Genomic DNA, 18,519 nt, shown 5'->3' with positions numbered 1-18,519 from the left:
ATATGTTTCTACAAGCATTTAGTGCTCTGAAGGCAAAGTTTATTTTTGAGTTAGGATAGCTTGGTTTTTTTTAAATACTGTTTAAACTGTGTGTTTGTACTTTATTGTCAGTTAGGTAAACCAGGACAGTTCTTATGAACTCGTGAATTCAGGGAGCCACATTCTGGTGACATTCCTTCTGTTTAGTATTTAGATGAACTTATTACAGCTGAACTAACGTGAATCAATAGTGAAATAAATTGGAAAGATCTTGACGCGCAATACATTCCAGACAATGTATTGTATTTTGGCTCCTAGATAATTTTGAAATGTATGGTCCTTAAACAGTAATAAATTCTTAAAGTGTTAAAAAATTATTGTGATACACTGAATTCCAAACCTGCTAAATGGTTTTTGCATTGCCTAACATTAAGCAGTCCCTATTTATTTGGCTTGTTAAAAGGCTAAGCTCCTTATGAATCCTATTTCCACAGCAACACTCGGTGCAGGAACCAGAAATCACATATTCTGAATCAACCTCTGCACAAGGATATGCCATTAATTACCAAAAATAAAATAAATATCTATATAAATATATTTATAAAAAATAAATATATATATAAAAAAGGTGTTGTGGTTTAAGCCCAGCTTCTCTCCCACTCCCCCTTTTACCCCCTTCTTCCCCCCCCCCCCCGGCTGCCAGAGGGATGGGGAGGAGATCGAAAGAATATAACTCTCACAGGCTGAGATAAGAACAGTCCAGTAACTAAGGTATAACACAAACCACTGCTTCTGCCACCAATAATAATAATATAAGGGAAATAACAAGGGAAGAGAATACAACCACTCACCACCCGCTGACTGATACCCAGCCCGACCCGAGCAGTTATCTCTTTTTCAGTTGGGGTATAGCTAGCCTCAGATCCTCTGTATCCCCAAATCCAAAAGCCGAGGGGTTGACCTCAAGTCTCCCCTGGAGCCTTCTACCAGAGGCTCCAGGTAGGACCATTCTCTTTGGTTACTAGAGTACATTTTTTACATCTGGCCAGGTCTGGACTGGTCCAAGGGCTACTGCGTGAACTATCTCGTTTAATTTGCTCAAAGGCTTGTTGTTGCTCAGGACTCCATTTAAAATCATTTTTCTTCCGGGTCACATGATAGAGAGGGCTTACAATCAAACTGTAATTTGGGGTGTGCATTCTCCAAAACCCCAGAATACCCAAGAAAGATTGCATTTCTTTCTTATTAGCTGGGGGAGACAATACTGTTATCTTGTTGGTCACATCTGTGGGGATCTGGTGACGTCCATCTTGCCATTTAATTCCCAAAAATTGAATCTCCTGTGCAGGTCCCTTGACCTTACTCTGTTTTATGGCAAAACCGGCTTTCAGCAGGATTTGGATTATTTTCCTCCCTTTCTTAAAGACTTCTTCCACTGTATCACCCCACACAATAATGTTATCAATGCACTGCAGGTGTTCTGGAGCTTGCCCCTGTTCCGGTGCAGTCTGGATCAGTTCATGGCAGATGGTAGGGCTGTGTTTCCAGCCCTGGGGCAGTCGGTTCCAAGTCTACTGGACGCCCCTCCAAGTAAAAGCGAACTGTGACCTGCAACCTGCTGCCAAAGGAATGGAGAAAAATTGAGGAGTTGGATAGATCAGATAGATCGCCCCTCAATTGTTTGAGGTCCTGGGACAGTTTTTCCACAGCTGAGATGAGGAAGGGGTGAGATTGTCTTCGAACTCTCGGAGTTTATGAACCATTTCATCCACTGTTAGTGGTACTATGTCATTCCAGGTTACTGTTGCCAATGAATGGGCATATGATGATGGTGCATTCTGTGTAAATTTCTGCCACATGGGTCGTGTGCATTCGCCTTCATCTGGATCTATGGGTGCATCTCTGGCATTCGGCTTGATGTGATCAATCATCTCTACGATGGCCGATTCCCTCAGAGACTGGATGCCTTTCTCTATAGTAGTCCACTTGGCCAAATGACTCATAACATCGTCCTTGTATGGAAACCTTTCTTTCACAGATGCCAAGAGCTGCCTCCAAAGGCTGAGGGACTTTTTCTCTCTTGCAATTGCTTTGTCAATTCCCTACCTTCTCTAGCAAGTGATCCCAGCTGCTTGGCTCCTCTACCTTCAAGTTTGTGACCATCGGCCCCATTGTCCCAGCATCGAAGCAACCAGGTGATGATGTGCTCCCCTGGTTGACGGGTAAAATCTTTTCGCATACTCCATAGCTCGGCTGAAGTCTGAGGTCGAGAAGTCACCTCTTCTTCTTCCTCTTATTCATGTGATGATGACCCCGATCAGATGCTGTCCTGGGTAGTAAGTGCACTGCCATTGCTTCTTCATCTTGTTTCTTCATCTTTCTTGTCTTTGCTTTTCCCCTTGCATACATGGACAACTGATATTGGCATGAATTGGTCCTTTGGTTTAGCTGCAGTGATTATCACTGTGGTTGGACTGTCTGCAGTATCTGTTGTTGGGGTTTGGGTAGCTGCTGTACTTGTCACTGGGGGTGGTGTAGCTGCTATGCTTGGAGCTGGAGTAGCTGTGCTGACTTGCTTTGCCCTCAGATCCAGGGACAATTTTTTCCTTTTGAAGGTGCTGGATAGTGTTGAACAAGGCCCTATAAGCATAGGCCAAGCCCAGGCATGTTGCCATGATTTGTCCCTCTCCAGTATGGCCAGAATAACAACACACCTCATTTAAGTGCTTAACTAATTTTTCTGGATTTTGCACTTGTTTAATCATGAAGTTCCAAAGTACTGGAGGGGCCCACTGGCCTAGATACTTGCCCATACTATCTTATACACCCTGCCACTCATGACTGTCCACCCTCAGGGAAAATGTCTTGATCCTCCTATATCATCATCTAACCCTAGACAAGGACCAAACCCGACTCTGCTTAACTTTTGAGATCAGATGAAATGGTCGTGGATAAAACACACTCTGTATGTGTGCCAACATGGTGATCCCCATTACAATCAGCAGGCAGGTCTCAAGGGTACCTAAAGGCCATTCAAAACTTTCAGAACTCTCAAATGATGCTGTAAATGGTCTGGTGGGGGGCTGAGGACATAAGGGAATATCTCCTTCATGGGTTGACCACCCAAGGAGGGGAAAAAAGATGTGTAATTGCTAGACACTTCTATTATATACCTCCCAAAGTATAGAGGTGGTGACCACACTGGGAATGCAAGCCAGATCAGTTTCATGATTAATAATTCTATTGTACTACGAGTCACTACTATAAAGTACAATGAAACAAGAACCTTAGACCAAGGCCCCCAGCCAATGAACACTAACACAGCAAATACCTGCTGTAAGCAAGGTATGACATGCTGAAACTGAGATCAAGAGCAACAACTTCGAGAGCCAATAAACCAGGATTGTGATGAGTGACTATTAATCCGAAATGAATGCTTATCACAAATACAATTAGACACACTCTGGTCAGATCTGTCATTATCTCAACCGTTCATTCTCCATGTTGGGCACCAAACCACTCTGGGCTTAAACCACAACAAAGGAAAAGTAGACATCAAGCCTGAAGCTGTAAATGTGGTCCGAATACCCTCTTTTCACCTCCACTCACCCAGTTCTGCCACTGTATTATCTATATTATGTCCAAAATATATGAGCTCCACAGGCAGAGTAATTTTTGCCATCTCTTTAAATGGTGTAAAGGAAAAGACAATCTTCATTAATACAATTCAGTGTATTTGCTTAAAAAATCTTTCATTACAGTATATGAAAATAATAACTTGCTGATCTGAATTTTAGCTATGTTAGAGACCCCAGTAATTCACATTTTTTAATTACTTCATTATTTCACTAAGGATGATTTTCCCTAAGGTGAAAACCCCTTTGGAATAAACACAGTGGAATCAGGTGCAAAACTCAAACATTGTAAATAAGCTGACTACATAAAAAAAATCTGCACCTCAGCCAGTGATAAATGTCTCAGGATGACTCAGTTAGAAAACAGATAAAGAGGGACTATAAACAAGAAATCAAGAAAAAGTGACATTGGTGTAATTAAGAGAGATGGAAATCCTTTCAACCTTATGAATAAATATAAGTATGCTTAACTCCGCCTGCAAAATGACATAAGTCTTGTAAAACTATCCAGCAGAAACTGCTAAATGGGCAAACTCATTACTCCTGTTGGTACTGTTAGACTGCTGTATCACCATGAGTCAGTCAGTTATGCAGTCACTTTTCATCTCAAATATCTCTTTGCCTCATTTCCCAAATTTTGTGGTTTTGCTATTTTCTCATCTCACAATGCTTTTCTATGGATCCCGTGATTCTAGTACTTGCTCTTAGATATCCTTCATCTCCAATGATTTCGATCTCAAAGTTCTAGGAAACTCTGATATGCATTCAAGTGTGAAAATACATCCCTTTAATTCATATAATACAAAGAATCTGGGATTGAGTTATAGATAGTAAAATCAACTGTCTTTTAAACATAAGCTTGTTATTTATTTACATACCTTCTTTTTTTTATTTGATTTTCTATCATAATATGGAACTATATAACATTTTCTACTTCAGAAAGCATTACTTAGTTTTAAATACACAACAGAAGTATGCGATAAAGACAGCAATTGTATGAGGATATGTAGGGATCTTTTTTGGCTGTTTTACTGCTTTCTTCTTTGGCATATTACTAACTGCTGATGCATATAGTATGAACTCAAACATAGTTACACATTTATTAATCTCTTTTTGTACAAGAGCGATTCATTAATAATTTTAGCATCTTTGCACTTATGTACAAAATTGAAAACACTGTAATACTATAAAAGACCTTCTATTTTTCTTTCCATATCAAACATTTAGCATGACCACTCTCTTCAGTTTTCAGGAACAATGAGTGCCTGTATTTCTGAAGAAATGAATTGTTAAATTGTGAGCTTTCATATGTTATCTAATTTTAGGAAGTTTTCCCTGAATAAAAACTTCCAAATTTTGACCTTCACTTTAAGTAACTGGAAAGAATATACAATTTGTACAAGATACTTCCTATGCCACATTATGCATGTTGCTTAATTGATTTATTTTGTCTTCTCTGCTTAATTTTGTACTCCCTTTTATATGTGGCATATTCTTTTCTAATGCACTCCTAGCAGTCATACACAAATGTTAAGCTCAGTAAGTGTCTGAGCAAATCGTCCAAACTTGTTGTTTCAGTGGATTTAAAATTTAACAAATGTGAAGAACATTTGTTGATTTCACTGTTGACAATGATTCATGGCAATCCAGTTCAGTGAATAAATAAACAATCTGGATCACCTGTTCAGGTTGTAAGCTGAGACACTTGCATCAAATGCCCCATTTTATAAAAACAGCCTCATGTTACACAGTATTTCCAAGCTGGAGTTCACCACCACTTAGTGTAGGAGATTATATTAATGACTAACAAGAAAACTGACTTAATAAGTGCTTTTTCTGACATAACCCAGCCATCTGCTGAAATGGGAAATTCACTGCAAAAACAGCTTGGCAACATTCTTCTGCTTACACAATGCCACAAGATGAAATTCTCCATCAAAATGTGCAAAGTTTAAGTATTTTTGTAACATCTATTAAAAGGAAAAGCTATTTTACTTACCAAGCCAACTTCTGTTCAAATATACTGACACAAACACTGGAGGGACTGTGAAGAAATCTACTACTGAGTTAACTTCTAGCCAAAACCATAGCTTGTCATTGGCTGCTATGAACTGAAAAAAAGAAAGAGGGGGAGGGATGAAAGAATCAGATTATGCTCATGGTACCTGCAAGTATGGGGAATATTTTTTATTCTAAAATATCAAATGCCAACGGTTAGTGGTGCAGTAACTGATGTTGTACTGTGCATTGCTTATAACCACATTATGATTAAAATCAAAGACAGAAAACTTAAGTAAGAAGATCATTTATATGATGAGTTGTAATAGCCATGCTTAAAAAAATTTCTCCACATTTAATAACAATGTATCAGTAATACTACAAAGGTAGGTAAGTATAAAATATTTCAAAGTCTATCACCTTTGCTCTGGCACACAAAACATGTTGGTAACACTCTCATCACATATTTGCTGTTCACTGGTTTCTAAATACATCATAGTTTACAAACAGTCCCATTATCATCCTATCAAGAGGTAATCACCACGATAACTCCTATATGGCATAATTCAGGGCTGCAGCAGGACTGTAGTCCTTTGAATTTTGCCATGGGTAAGGTCATTTCTCTCTCCTGACTACAAAATCAGCCTATGAAATCTGGGAAATTTAGATGCCAAGGATTACCATAGTTTGAACTTGTCTATTCATCTATGTGCTTAAACAAGGTCAAATTACTATTCACATGCAAGTAATAAGTAAAACATATGCTTTCTATAATTATGAAATTTAAACATAGAAATAAATATAAAAACCTAGTGCATCATGAGGACATTTAATGGAGCAGTTTTACTCATGTAAGTTTTAAACCCTGGACTATTTCAAAACTAAAACATATTTCAAAACAGTGTTTTTATTTTTTGAACTACAGACAATATCCATTGTCTTTCTTCCAAAGCAAACACTGATATTCTCTTAATCTCCTAGCCTTAGAATGAGTTTAAAACTTTAACAGATAATGTTCATACCAAGTTTTCTGGAATCCCAACTATAGTATTGGAAGGGGGAATCTACTGATGTCAAGAGTGTTGAAATCATACTTAAATAAAAGATAGGCAACATGAGCAGCATCTGCCTCAGTGAAGACCCAAAGCTAAAACTTAACTGACTTTTTGTTAGTCTGTATTACTTTGCACCAACTTAACAGCATGAAAACTGAAGAAAAACACCCAGAAGCTTTTGTTTCCATTCTGTTGAATTTAGTATATTTGGAACTAAAAGCTTTCTAAGAGGTCAGATCAATACATTCATAACCTGCAATATGTGTGCTAGTCAGCATTTTATCTTTCTATAGGGCACAACCTTTAGGCTTTCAAAAAGGTTAAAGTGTGTTATTCAACAATGAAAATACGTTGAGTGTAAAGGCCACTCACACTTTTCTGTGGAAGTATTTGAACAGTTACTCATTTAGGTAATTAGCAATTAATAAAAGCCCATTTCATTACAGAATAAATCCTACAATGCCTGAAGAAGCACTTCCAGAAGCACTAGTACAATTCTGTCACTTCCAAATAAGGATTACTTCTACATTTGCCGTATCTCTGCCAGACACTATTGCTTGATTATGTGCTAAATCCTGCAATTTGGACTTATTCTTCATCAGCAGCTTGCAGACTTGACTTCTGAGTTCTCATATAGTTGGATACTAGTCAATAAAAATTTTAAAATGGATATATGTACGTTTGAACACAGACATCTTTCAGAACGGAAAATAAGGTAATATTTATATGATTTTAGTTGCAACATCATTTCAGGGAGAGCAGGCGGAGAAAGATGAGATTTCAAAATACTTCTTAAAATCTTCACTTTGCAAGTGAGTCCACACAGGAGATATTTATAGGAGGAAAAAAAAAGTTAAAATGTAAAATAGCTAAAGCTACGGATGCTTATTATATATCTAGCAAATTCATTATTGATCCAGTTATTCAAAAAAAGTACCAATTTTTTTTGGTATATTTACTTACTCCAAAAGTACCAACTTTTCCTTATGAAATCCTGTTTGTTTCAGCAGAACTCTTGGAGAACTAAAGTTACATGTATATTAGCACTTTAACTTAGATAAGGAGTACTAATCTGAAATGAATCCTTATCATCTCCACTTACCGCACTTCAGTTTGCATCACAAAGTGGTTTTGGGTAACACAAAGATTTGTTTTGGTTGAACCTAAAACTGAAAAAGGGGTTCTGGCAGTGCATCTCACCTACTGTAACTGGTAAAGTGAGTTCAGTCCACAGGATCCAAGTGGACTTTACATAAGTCTCTCCCCCTTCCAAAAAACATGCAGAGTGGACATCACAGTATTAGCATCCACTCCCTGTATATTCTCTTATTGTGCTTTGCTTCTTGATAATGTAGCCTAAGTTACTGCCTTGAGTAAGTGTGGCCAGCATGTAATTTTAACTCTCTTAGTAAGAACATACAACCTTATCACTAGCACAAAATTTCCAGAGCATTTGGATACTTCTAAAATAAGGGTACTTGGAAGTTCACAAGTACTATGCATTGAACCTGTGATGTCAAAAAGTTAACCTATATTGCAGGCCTAGTGGACACTACAAAAGCCCCACAGATCCTTAAGCATAAGGGTCTATTACACTGTATGCTTCTAAAATACAGCTTAGAATGTGTACGTAGTAGCGCAAATACTGAGGGAATTTATCTATTTAGCCAAAGACTGCACCTAGACTAGGTAATGAAATAACCTAGATTTGCAACAAAATTCCTCATTGGATCATCAGAAAAGGATGGTTAAGTTGGTTGGAAGTGAAATAGGAGGAACTCAACTATCATTGTGACATAGAAGCTCCTATGATTCAGGAACAAAATGGACAAAGTTCAGGAGGCAGTACTTGTACCAAATTTAAAGACCACTGTGGCAGACTTTCTGCTCAAATGAGGTTTTCCTGCTAGTCCTGTTATGTTTCAGGTTTTTTTTAGTTTTCATTTTTTTTTTATTTTTTTTTAATAAAACAACAACAAAACAACCACAAACAAATAAAATTCCCCAAACCCAACAGCTTGAACTCCAAGCGTTACTGGCCCAAACTTTTAACAGTGCCTACCTTTTTCAGATGTCCCAACTTTTAGATCCTAAACCATCATTACTTAATTTTCAGAAAGTGTTAATTCCAATGATAAACACTTTAGCATATTGGCTAGTATTTCAAGTTCCTCAAAACATTCATTACCAGTCTGGGAAAGCAGATGTGCATAAAACTGAATACAGCAGCTCTACCAGCTGTTATCTCAACCTTCAACTGTCAAAGACATATCTAGCAGTAGAGGAATAGATCAAGTATTCACTAGGCTTGCTGAGGTAGTTACCACTCTATCGAGAACACTGAAACTAGCTTCAACATCACTGAATTATAATAGTTTTCCCTTTCTGCCACACAAGAATATTCTGGAACAGACAGCTTATAAACTGTTGGTCTCCTTAGTGACCTTAGATGCTCATTACTATTACCTAAATTCCCTCAAGCAAATTCTTCGCTCATGCATTTTAGAAATCAGCTTAATTTTGTCCAGCCATTGTAAATCTAGGCTGTTTTGAAATACTCCCATCTAACAGCTATATTCACTCCCTGACTCATGACATCAAAGACATACTACTTACACGCAAGCCGAAGTAGAGTAGGAAGAACACATTGAAAGCCATGTCGATCTGTAATGTGAAATCTTTGTAGAAATTCTGGCAGGATTCTATTGGACTATTTGAAAGAAAAAGAAACCAGAGTAAATTGTCAATATACAAGCTCCTACTCTCGTGAGATTTTTCTGCATTTCATTAAAGACCTTGATTCAGAAATCACATTTCTGTTTTCCAGTCTTTTACAAGATACAAGCAAGCATTTCAAATGAATTATTTCATTCATTCTGTTAGTCATTCATACAGTCTTTATATTCACCTGTTTGGGTAATATCGGAGGATTAACATGCAGGTACCTTTAAGAAAGGACAAGCGGGATAATACCTCAGGATTCCTTAACCTCTCATTAACCCTTAAAGAACTGACTTCTTTCTACAGGAGACATACCTATGATACTTTAGGAGGAAACCTAACAAGCCTCAGCTAAACATTACATGGTTTTAATTCATGTCATAATACAACACCTTAAAAAAAGTAGTTGCTGAGGAATACATTACCCATTAGCAACCTGTGGTATTTAGTCTTGTAGAATCCCTTGTTTATAAGAAGTTGGTTTTGGGTGGTTTTTTTTTCTCCTTTTTCTCACTTCTTTTTTGTGTATGGCTATTTATTGTACTTTATTCACAATACTATGAACTGAGTAGAAAAGCAGCATAGCCCACTGGTAAAATTAAATAACAAAATAAATTGAGGTATTTGAAGCAGTACTCTAAGGGTTAATTTCTGCATGCAGATTAATTAAAATACCTTTGTGTATGTCAGGCAGCCATTGCAAATTCTAGCTTATTATATTATGCTTTATTTAACAGTGGGACATGTCCAAAGCATACTCTATACAAACTGGTACTTTATAAATATACTTTTATCTAAGAAAAGAGATAACTTTCATGAGTATGATTAGTGATTTATTTGTGAGGTCTCTAAAGTAGGTTGATGAAGCCACAGAACAATGTTGAAATCACAGACCAAAGTGAAAACCATGTTCCAATATATGCTGATGCATATACTATATATACATAATGTCCCACCATATATACATATATACAGATACATATATTGCAAATGATCATGTATTAATCATGACTGTAATAAAGTGAAAAACTAGAACCTAGATCATTTGGAGCCCCAGAAAACATCCTTTGAGGAAAGAAATTTTTTGGCTTCTCAGGTCAAATAAATCACTCAATGTGAGCATCATACCAGTTAGTATAGTGGTAGCTCTGAAAAATATAATGCTAGACTGCTCAACAAGCAAGATTCTATGCATTATGAATGTTGGTTACCTAATTTAAGGCATAAGGAAAATTACCTGGCTACCAGGTCATTACACATGCAGCCAAATTTTCCATTCCTTGTATACATTACAGGTCAAACAAGGTAAGTACAGCATGCCCTTTCCTGCCTTTAGATGCATGAATGTATACAGCAAAATTCTCCTTGATGTACAATAGCTTTATCTTTTAAGAAGCTTCAGTGCTATAGGAAATTATATTTAAATGATTTTTAAAAAACTATTTGCAAAGACATTGAAGTTATGAAACATTTCTGCTATAGTTCAAATAAAATTTCACAAAAACAGGCAGAAGGGAAGAGAAGCATATGTTAGCACATGAGGACGGCAGACAGCACCTCATACTTTACAAATACAGCTTTAGCTATAAAAACAGTGGATGTAGTCTAAAACCACAACAGGACCATTTTCTGTATGGCATTATTGAGAGAAAAGAATTTTGTCAAAATAAGGTAGGCTACACACTGAGTCACTATGCACCCTACCGACAGAAATCACAAGAAGTAAAGCAGAAGCAGAAGGAACAACCCTGCACCAGTACAGAGACTTGGACACTTAATTCCAGGTTAGGTTTCTGTAAAAGGAGAAGAAATTCACTGCAGCTAATGAAACTGCACAGATTTCTAACTAGGCTAGAGAGCGCTTCATTACCTTCCTTTCCGTGGTGTTTGTCATGATTGTTAGATAAGGTTAGCAAAAGTTGTAGCTAACAACTGTACTTTTGTACCATTGTCCTTTACAAAGCCTAAAAATATGGCAAATTAGTTAATACATAATAAATCTTCATCTTGTTTGCAATACACTTAGCACAGTAGACCACAATCCTGATTTAGACTTTTGTTTACTTAAGACCAGAACTTCTGCTGATCATACCCCTAAAGCATCCTCCATTTCAGATATCTCTCCATTTCTTAGTTATCAATTTCAAAGGCAAACACTATGTCCTTTCCTTATTATTTTAAATGATTATTTTGGCAGAAAAGCATGTCACTGAGGCTAAAGAAATTATTATTTATTCATCCCACCATGTTTCTGAAATGACAGCTATGTCATAGTTTTCCTACTGCCCAATGGCTTCTAGCTCCTGTTTGTTGCCTCTTTGTCCTGGTTGGGTAGTCCCTGTGGTGAAGACTCCCACTGTGACATCTGCCTATCCCCTGATTCTTACCCATAAACATTCAACTCTATCATCACCATCATTAAGCTCTAGACAATTAAAACACTCCCTAGCATACTGGGCTACCCCACCACCTTTTCTTCATTGCCTATCCCTTCTGAAGAGTTTATAGTCATTCATTGCAGAGCTCTAGTTGTGCTTAATGATCACATTAGGACAAAGAGGCAAACAAAATATTCTGTAAGCAGCTGAGCAAAGCTAGCCCTTGTTCTCATGGGGGACTTAGCAGATATCCCCTGGAAATACAATAGAGCAGAGAAGAAACAATCTAGGAGGTTCCTGAAATGTGTGGAAGAAAACTTCCTGACAGCTGGTGAGGAAGGCAACTTGGGAAGGTTCCCAGCTAGACCTGTTGTTTGTCAACAAGAGAAGGACTTCCAGAGAGCAGAGTTTAGCCTGTTTAGGAGACTGGTTGACAGAGCCCCTTTCTCAGGAGGCAGTCCTGAAGGACAAAGAAATTCAGGAAGGCGGGACATTTTTAAAGAAGGAACAAGAAGTCACAGGAGACTTGTGCCAAAAGGTGAGCCAGCTGGGAGGAAGACTAGACTGGCTGAAATGAGAGGTTTGGCTGGAACTCAGGAGAAATAAGGAGTTTATGACCTTTGGAAGAAGGGTCAGGCAACTAGAAGCACCAAAACCCAACTAGAACTTAATCTGGCTACTGCTGTAAAAGACAATAAAAAAGGTTGCTATAAATAAATTAGCAACAAAAGGAGGGCTAAAGGAGAATTTTTTTTTGGAGGCAGAAGGAAACATCTATGAAGACTGAGGAAAAGGCTAAGGTATTTAATAGTTTAAGACTCAGTCTTTAATAGTAAGACCAGTTGTTCTCAGGGTCCCCTGCCCCCTCAACTGAAAGACAGGGACAGGGAGCAGAATGAAGCTCCCATAATCCAAGGGCAAATGGTCAGTGACCTGCTACACCTCTTAGAATCATAGAATCATAGAATACTTAGGGTTGAAAAGGACCTTAAGATCAACTAGTTCCAACCCCCCTGACATCGGCAGGGACACCTCACACTAAACCATCTCACCCAAGACTCCATCCAGCCTGACCTTGAACACCGCCAAAGACAAAGCATCCATAATTTCCTTGCGCAACCCATTCCAGTACCTCACCACCCTCACAGTAAAGAACGTCTTCCTTATATCTAACCTGAACTTCCCCTGTTTAAGTCTGAACCTGTTACCCCTTGTCCTGTCACTACAGTCCCTAATGAAAAGTCCCTCCCCAGCATCCCTATAGGCCCCCTTCAGATACTGGAAGGCTGCTATGAGGTCTCCACTCAGCCTTCTCTTCTCCAGGCTGAACAGCCCTAACTTTCTCAGCCTGTCTTCACACAGGAGGTGCTCCAGCCTGCTGATCATCCTTGTGGCCTCCCCTGGACTTGCTCCAAAAGCTCCATGTCTTTTTTACATTGGGGACACCAGAACTGCACACAATACTCCAGGTGAGGTCTCACAGGAGCAGAGTAGAAGGGCAGGATCACTTCCTTCGACCTGCTGGTCACACTCCTTTTGATGCAGCCCAGGATACGGTTGGCTTTCTGGGCTGTGAGCGCACCACACTGAAGCCGGATCATGTTTCTCATCAACCAACACCCCCAGGTCCTTCTTTGCAGAGCAAGACACATACAAGCCTATAGGACCAAATACAATCCACCTAGGTACTGATAGAGCTGGTGGAAGTGCTCACTGAGCCACTTTCAATCATTTATCTGCAGTCCTGGCGAAACAGGGAGGTTCCAGTTGACTAGAAGTTAGCAAATGCGACTCCCATCTACAAAAAGGGCCAGAAGAAGAATCCAGGGAACTATGGATCTGTTAGTCTGACCTCAGTGCTGGGAAGGTTATGGAGCAGATAATCTTGAGTGCAATCACATGGCACATACAGATCAACCAGGTTATCAGGCCCAGTCAGCATGAGATTATGAAAGGCAGGTTCTATTTGACTAATCTATCTCCTTCTATGATAAGGTGATCCACTTAGCGGATGAGGGAAAAGCTGTGGCCGTTGTCTACCTAGACTTTAGTGAAGGCTTTGACACTGCCACAGCATTGTCCTGGAGAAACTGGCTGATCATGGCCTAGACAAGTGTGCTCTTACTGTGTCAAAAAACCTGGCTGGATGGCCAACAGCTCAAAGTGGTGTTCCCCTGGGCACAGCAGTGTGGCTGGTTCTGTTTAATACCTTTAACAATGATCTGGATGAGGGAATCGAGTAAGTTTGCAGACAACACCAAGCTGGGTGGGAGTGCTGATCCGTTGGAGGGTAGGAAAACTCTGCAGAGGGATCTGGACAGGCTGGATTCATGGTTCAGGCTAATTGCATGAGGTTCAACAAGGCAAAGTGCCAGGTCCCGCACTTTAGCCACAACCCCATGCAATGTTCCAAGATTGGGGAAGAGTGGCTGGAAAGCTGCGTGGCTGAAAAGGAGCTGGGAGTATTGGATGACAATGTCTAAATATGAGCCAGCAGTGTGCCTAGGTGGTCAAGAAGGCAAATAGCATCCTAGTTTTCAATAGAAAGACTGTGGCACAGAGGACTAGGGAAGTGATTGTCCACATGTACTCAGCACTGGTGAGACATCAGCTCGAATGTTATGTTCGGTTTTGGGCCCCTCACTACAAGAGAGACACTGAGCAAGTCCAAAGAAGGGCAACGAAGCAAGTGTCTGGAGAAAAAGTCTCACAAGGAGCAGCTGAGGGAACTGGACTTTGGTCTGCAGAAAAAGAGGCTCAGGGGAGACCTTATCACTCTCTGCACTACCTGAAATGAGGTTGTAGCAAGGTAGGTTGGTCTCCTGAGTAACAGGTGATAGGACAAGAAGAAATAGCCCCAAGAACTTGCCAGGAGAAGTTTAGACTGGATATTATGAAAAATTTCTTCAGTTAGAGAGTGGTCAAGCATTGGAACAGGCGTCCCAGGGAATGGTTGGCCTTGACCATTTTAAAGGTCTTTTCCAACCTAAATGATTCTACAATTCTATAATGTTTATCTGTACTTTGAAAGAGCATCTTTAATTTGCTACACAAAAATTAAAACCAGCCACTGTAGTCCTGACTTCTTGAGTTTTGAAAAGTAAAACTCATAGCACCAAATTTATTTAACTTAATGTAGAGATATTGTGCTGATAATCTATCAAGGACTATAACTCCCCTTTGCCCTGCCATCTATGTTATGTAATAAAATTACATAAAATGCTACGAACAGTGGCAGGGCTACACATGCAAGGTATGGGAGACTGACAGTTTTCTTCAGGTCAACATTTATATCAGGTGTTGTGGTTTAAGCTTACAATTTACAAAGTTAATCATTTGCTGCATTTTTATTAAACTGTACTACAGTTTAATATAAAAGTAACATCTGGAGAAGTAACAGCGGACATAGCCTACTCTGTAATAAAGACAGAACCATATCTGATTTTTCAGGCATGGACTGCACTCTCTTAATTCTCTTCTTCACTCTCCTGTTCTTTAAAAACTACTATTCATTTCAGTTTCCCATTACTTCTATTTATTCATTCTGTTTATTATTACAACATTTATATAGCAATGCTAGTAGCTATAAAGCCCAGTTACACAGGTATCATAGGCATAAACTAGATCAGCAAGCAAGAGCAACTACAAGAGAAATAACAAAATTACTCCAGTTTACACAGATGGGGAAAAATTTTGACAAGGTGTTCCCAGGATACTTAAATCTTTTTTGAAATCAACACTGAAGACAACTCTTTATATGACACTTTCACTACAGCTTTACAAAAGAACAAACCCCTTGTTGCTTAATTCAAAAGAATTTCCTGCTGCTTAAATAACAATTTTTGTCGCAAGTTTATTTTGTGTATTTATTATTCTTACTTATATCTGGTTCATTTGAAATGCTTTTAATGCCTTTGAAATGGTTTTACTAGGATTATTCTTCGAATAGTCATAAAATGAATGGGCAAAAAATAGTATGCATTTTAATGTTTTCTGAAATTACTTATTTCTATGAGTATATTAATATGAAACTTTCCAAAGACGAAGCCTTCATTGAATATTTCCAGGATTCTGAAATTGCAACAGAGTTGAAAACATCTTGAATGTTTTTGCCTTTATCATTTCACCTCTTGATAGGAGCTGTAAAGTCCATTTCCACTTTCAGATTAAAGCCTTGGCATCACATATCAATCTGTGCCACAGTGAAATCACTGTCATTATGACCAAGCAGAAGTAAGGAGACAAAATTCTACATTTGTTCAGACTTTAGGCCAGCTTTGCAATCATAGTGATGTCTATCTGGATGATTTTACATAAAATGCTCCCCACAATAACGGGAAAGGCTGTGCACACCCATTTCATTCTTGAAATAACTTGAATATGCAATTTACAGTTCTTCTTTCTGTGTAAGGAAGTGGAGTCCTGTACTTCTGGCACATGTCATGACAATCTGCTCTTAATGTTTCTGCCCTTTTTCTTTTTTCTTTTTAATGGCAGGGCCTGCAAGGGCTAAGATGGATGCCAATTTTTACCTATGCATAATTATATACCAAAATGTAAAAGGCTAATTTTAAGACATATTATTTTAGTTACTTCTTGCCAAGCGTTTTGAAGATAAGTTCTGTGTAAAGTATTCATGAACTGCCACAAAAGAAAATCACCTCTATTGTAACTTCAGGAAAGTACTGATGTAAATATCGTACCACTGCTGCTACATTTTGGGCTCTTTAAGAAATTATTGAAACTTTCAGAAATTCAGAGTATTTTCCTAATTTATAACTCTAATTTTTGGAAAGAAGCATATTTGTCTTCTGAATGGTGGAGTAAAAGCTAAATCTACTATTGAAATTAGATAAAATACATTTGAATTCTTAATATTAACTCAAATTTAAAATTGTTTCAAAATTAATGTGTCTGAGACAAACTGATCACAAGTTTTTCATTTCTTTTGCTCATAATAGTTTTTAGATTGCACAATAGTGCATTATATGAAAACCACTAAAATGTGCATTTTCTATCAGATGGAATGTCCATTGATAAGAATGAATTTTAAAATGAAATTGTAATTATGCATAGAAATATGAGTAGAAGCTTCTAAAATATAAACACCAATGAATAAATGAATCCACTCAATATTTAGAAGCTCTTTAGTACCTCATAATCAGAAAACACTCTATTCACTTCTCAATTTTGAATTATGTTTGAATGCAGTTGATATGTATCAATATTCTTTGTTCATAAAACTGTGTGGTCTTTTTATTTTTTTCCAAACTATTTTGTTTAATACGAGCTTTTCTGTAATACTGAATTCCCTCAAGTTTATTTATAGATCAAACCCAATTTTAAAAAGTTTAGAGCAAAAAACAAGTTTGACACAAATTTGATACGACACTGTCCATCAATACTCCTTTAATACACATACAACAAAAAAAAAAGGGGGGTTATTGTTAGGCTTTTTAATTGTGTCTAAGTGATACAGTACTAAAGTAAAACTAAGGGAAAAGCCAGATGTATCATTTAGTAAAAGCAATGTTTATTCAATGCAGAATACTTTCTGTTTCTTTAACTATAGTTTAGATGTACAGTTTAGAAGGGCATAAGCAATTAAAATCTTCTTTACTGAAACAGGCATGAACATACAGCAAAATTATAAACATGGAGGCCTATCAAGTGTCAACATCATGAAACAAACACTGTTATCAAAAAAAAAATCAGCAAGACTAAGTAAGAATCAAAGGTGTCAAACAACTCAGAGAATGACAAGGCATAACATTATTTTTCCTATTTCAACGCCTTTCATTTACTAACCAAGCTAGCCCCACAATATGAAAACAAAAAGTATTTTCTTGCAGTATGTGTAGTGATCTTCAAAATGGAAGAGGCCTTGGCAATTAACTCAATTTAGAAGGCCTCCATGTCATAACATTAATAAGCTCATTAATTTTTTGATGTCAAATGCCTTCTAAATTACTTCACCCTCCCCTAACGTTAAATGGTTCACCACAAGGGAAGTTTTGTAACTAGCATTTTCAGCCAGCACTGAAGGACATGCAGGAAAAGTTGGTTTCCTTCAAAAAACAGGAAGTGCAGCTAGCTGGATCAGAACAGTGCTTTACTGAAGTCAAGAGGAAGACCCACTTTGCCAATAGTAGAAGTACACTGCAATCTGCCATCACAGTCCTAAATTTCTGGATCCACACAACTGCATGGGAGTTAGATATTTTCTGAGATTTTGTGCACTTGGAGCTAGTGAGTGAAGGAGGAACAATCCTTTTCTCACTCAGTTTTGCAGATAGTTATGAGCCAATAGCCAAAGAGGATGTTGTGAGTATTTCCTGAATCTTTTTATCTTGTCACAGATAAAGATAGACTTAAATCCTTTTTGACCACTCAACCTCCTATGTCTAAATCCTTAACTAACACTTTCTCCTACACACCAACACATACACACACAAAGAATTTTCTGCTCCCAACACAAGTTCTTTTATACTAATAGATAAGATGCTGCCCATGCCTTCTTGTCTGTCTCTCACCTTTTTTTATTGTACCTTCCTCCTCTATGGAATCCATATTGCCTATTAGTTTATCCTCCTTTTCCTGAAGAAAGGCATCAGATATATATTCCTGCATAATTCCTTAGGATTTTGATAAGTACCCTTTTTTAATTCTCTATTCTGACTCTCTTTTGCTTAATGAATTAAACTGTATCTGCCTTTCCAGTCACAAAAACTTCCCAACTTCAGTATGCGATGA

At 37.9% G+C, this 18,519-nt stretch overlaps 1 protein-coding gene across 47 annotated transcripts in view; it reads right to left on the bottom strand.

Moving 5' to 3' along the window:
• KCNMA1 (potassium calcium-activated channel subfamily M alpha 1) overlaps positions 1-18,519 on the bottom strand; it is a 491,027-nt gene that overhangs the window by 195,169 nt on the left and 277,339 nt on the right. For all 47 annotated transcript variants that reach the window (XM_061450666.1, XM_061450643.1, XM_061450649.1 and 44 more), the window contains 2 exons: positions 9,284-9,377; positions 5,614-5,725 (listed from right to left, as the gene is read on the bottom strand). In XM_061450666.1, coding sequence (XP_061306650.1) covers positions 5,614-5,725; positions 9,284-9,377 — 206 coding nt within the window. The remainder of the gene's footprint in view (positions 1-5,613; positions 5,726-9,283; positions 9,378-18,519) is intronic.

The sequence above is a fragment of the Pezoporus flaviventris genome, unplaced genomic scaffold (assembly GCF_033815535.1).
Source record: "Pezoporus flaviventris isolate CSIRO_AGI_PZ_B2104156 unplaced genomic scaffold, CSIRO_AGI_Pfla_v1 ptg000001l, whole genome shotgun sequence".
In the NCBI taxonomy this organism is placed as follows: domain Eukaryota; kingdom Metazoa; phylum Chordata; class Aves; order Psittaciformes; family Psittacidae; genus Pezoporus; species Pezoporus flaviventris.
Note: the sequence above shows the minus strand (reverse complement) of the source record. Positions and strands in the feature narration are given on the sequence as shown.